At 38.2% G+C, this 2,798-nt stretch overlaps 1 protein-coding gene across 1 annotated transcript in view; it reads right to left on the bottom strand.

Annotated features, from left to right (window-relative positions):
- Positions 1–296: 296 nt before the first annotated feature.
- The window catches only part of LACTB2 (lactamase beta 2), a 34,598-nt gene continuing 32,096 nt past the window's right edge, over positions 297–2,798 (bottom strand). Inside the window, exons 6-7 of the mRNA XM_040261365.1 lie at positions 1,567–1,648; positions 297–933 (exon numbers count right to left, since the gene is read on the bottom strand). Of these exons, the coding sequence (XP_040117299.1) occupies positions 890–933; positions 1,567–1,648 (126 nt within the window). The 3' untranslated portion in view covers positions 297–889. The remainder of the gene's footprint in view (positions 934–1,566; positions 1,649–2,798) is intronic.

Genomic DNA, 2,798 nt, shown 5'->3' on the forward strand with positions numbered 1-2,798 from the left:
CTTTGGTATGTAGTTCATATATATTTTGATGATGGTGGTGGTTTAGTCACTAAGTTGTGTCTTGCAATCCCATGGACTGTAGCCATCTAGGCTCCTCTGTCCATGGGGTTTCCCAGGCAAGAATACCTGAGTAAATTGCCATTTCCTTCTTCAGGGGATCTTCCCAACCCAGGGATTGAACCTGGGTCTCCTGCACTGCACGTGGATTCTTTACCAACTGAGCCACTATTAACTAAAAGCTAAATTAATAAAACATATTGGTTGTACTAATGGATTACATAATTATTTATACATGATGACTTTAATTGGGAATTTAATGCTTTTCTATTACCAAACGTTGATTTACATGAATCACTTGTAGGATGCCATTATAAGAAAATACATATGATACAGAGGAACAGAGTTGATATTTAATCATGCTGTGATTGAGAGAAACATGAAAACAAGCCTCTAACCTACTGATATAGACAAAGGTTGTAGAAAAGGAAGGATGACATTGACATCTGTGCTGCTAACTGAAGCAGCTGGGAAGAAAAAAGTATTACTGAGCACTGGTCATAGATAAATGATCTCTAAAAATAATGTCCAGTTTAAATGACATAAAACTTATTATTTTAAAAGAAACCATTACCTTGTTTATTGAAAATGCATAAACAATTGGATTTCTGCATTTTTGGTAAAATGTTATAAGAGCTTGGTTAGATAAATAGCTAATATTGTAGGTGGAAAATGTGATTTACACATTTTAGAATAGATATAATGTTATTTAAAAGTATATCTAGGGTTATTTTCAGTGTTCCACAGGCTATATTCTCTGTAAATAATTCATAGTTAACAGAACATCTCATTCTCCAAAATCAAAACAACATAATCTTTCATTAAGCTGAAACTAAAGATGAGCTTTCCATTTCTTCTCAGGATCTGTGTTGCTAACTGTGGAAAGAAAATTACAGAGTAAACATTTAACAACAGACAAGTAAAATCACTGGATTTTAAGTTATCTTGTAACTAGAAAGAGCATTAATTCTTAAAAAATTTTGTTGCTCGATATAAAGTTGGGGTTTCTCTTGCGGCGGGGGTAGGGGGTACAAATAACGTTGCTAAAACTTCTACACAGGATCCAACTTTGCACCTCTTGCTTTTTAAGCAGCAAACTTCTAAGATTATTAAGTTGACGAGTCAACACTAGTGGACAACTACAGAATTACTGCTTTAGTATCTTTGAGTTTACTACCTTTACTACTGCGAAACCTTTGGCTGTTCCCAAATCTACATGTAAAGTTCTTTGTGGTCACTCTGGCAAAGGCGAAGTTTTCTTCCCGCTACATTCAGGTGGGTGAGGACTGGAGCCCCCACGCAGGGCTCTCACTCCTGTGGGAGCTTTTGTTCTAATGTGTCGTTCCCTGGCCTTTTGCTACTGACCCTTCCTAATGACTGTCTCTCCCACTCACAGTGACATTCAAGGGAGAACTCTGGTAGGTGGTGTTTTCCCTCAAAGGAAACTAGTTCATTTGTTAACAAATATTTTCAGCGCCCCAAATAAAAAAAATTTGGAAGAATACTTACATATTTTTCCTTCTTTTTCTAATTTTTTCAAATGTAGCAAGACATTATGTTGGGCCATTTTATGTAAATGCTCGGGAGTATCCTAAAGGAAAGATGAGAGTATATTTTAATTTTTAATTTTAATTAATTTATTTCTGGCCATACCACACAGTGTGCAGGACCTTAGTTCCGAACTCTCACCCTCTGCAGTAGAGGCACAGAGTCCTTACCACTAGACCACCAGGGAAGTCCCTACAACATTTCTTTTTCAAAAAAATAACATGGTTAATCTTTTTGAAACTTTTAAAGAAAAAAGACAAAAGATGACAGTCTTTTTTGTTGTTGAGAAATACTTTTTTTAAAAAATATTTTAACTGAAGGATAACTGCTTTACAAAACTTTGTGGTTTTCTCTCATACATCAAGAATCAGCCATAGGTACACCCATGTCCCCTCCCTCCCAGACCATGCTCTCATCTCCCTTTCCATTCCACCCTTCAGCCTGTCACAGAGTCCCTGTTTGAGTTCCCTGAATGAGACAGTAAATTCCCATTGGCCATCTGTTTCACACATGGCATTGTAAATTTCTATATTACTCTCTCCATACATCTCCCTTTCTCCCTCCTCTCCTCCCACCTTGTCCACAGGTCTGTTCTCTATGTCTGTTTCTCCACTGCTACCCTGAAAATAAATTCATCAGTGCTGTCTCTTCAGATTCCATATATATGTGTCAATATATGATATTTATATTTCTCTGACTTCTTTCACTCTGTATAATGGGCTCTAGTTTTGTCCACTTCATTAGAACAGATTCAAATGCATTCCTTTTTATGGCTGAGTAGTATTCCATTGTATATACGTACCACAGCTTCTTTATCTATTCATCTGTCAATGGACATCTAGGTTGCTTCCATGTTCTAGCTACTGTAAATAGTGCTGCAGTGAACACTGGGGTACACGTGTCTTTTTCAGTTTTGATTTCCTCAGGGTATATGCCTAGGAGTGGGATTGCTGGGTCATATGGTGGTTTTCCTGATTTTCCTATGGTGGTCATATGGGGGCTTCCCTGGTGGCTCAGAGGATAAAGCGGCTACCTGCAATGTAGGAGACCCGGGTTCAATCCCTGGGTTGGTAAGATCTCCTGGAGAAGGAAATGGCAACCCACTCCAGTATTCTTGACTGGAGAATCCCATGGACAGAGGAGCCTGGTGGGCTACAGTCCATGGGGTCACAAAGAGTCAGACATGACTGAGC

Source organism: Oryx dammah, unplaced genomic scaffold (genome assembly GCF_014754425.2).
Source record: "Oryx dammah isolate SB20612 unplaced genomic scaffold, SCBI_Odam_1.1 HiC_scaffold_19, whole genome shotgun sequence".
NCBI lineage: Eukaryota > Metazoa > Chordata > Mammalia > Artiodactyla > Bovidae > Oryx > Oryx dammah.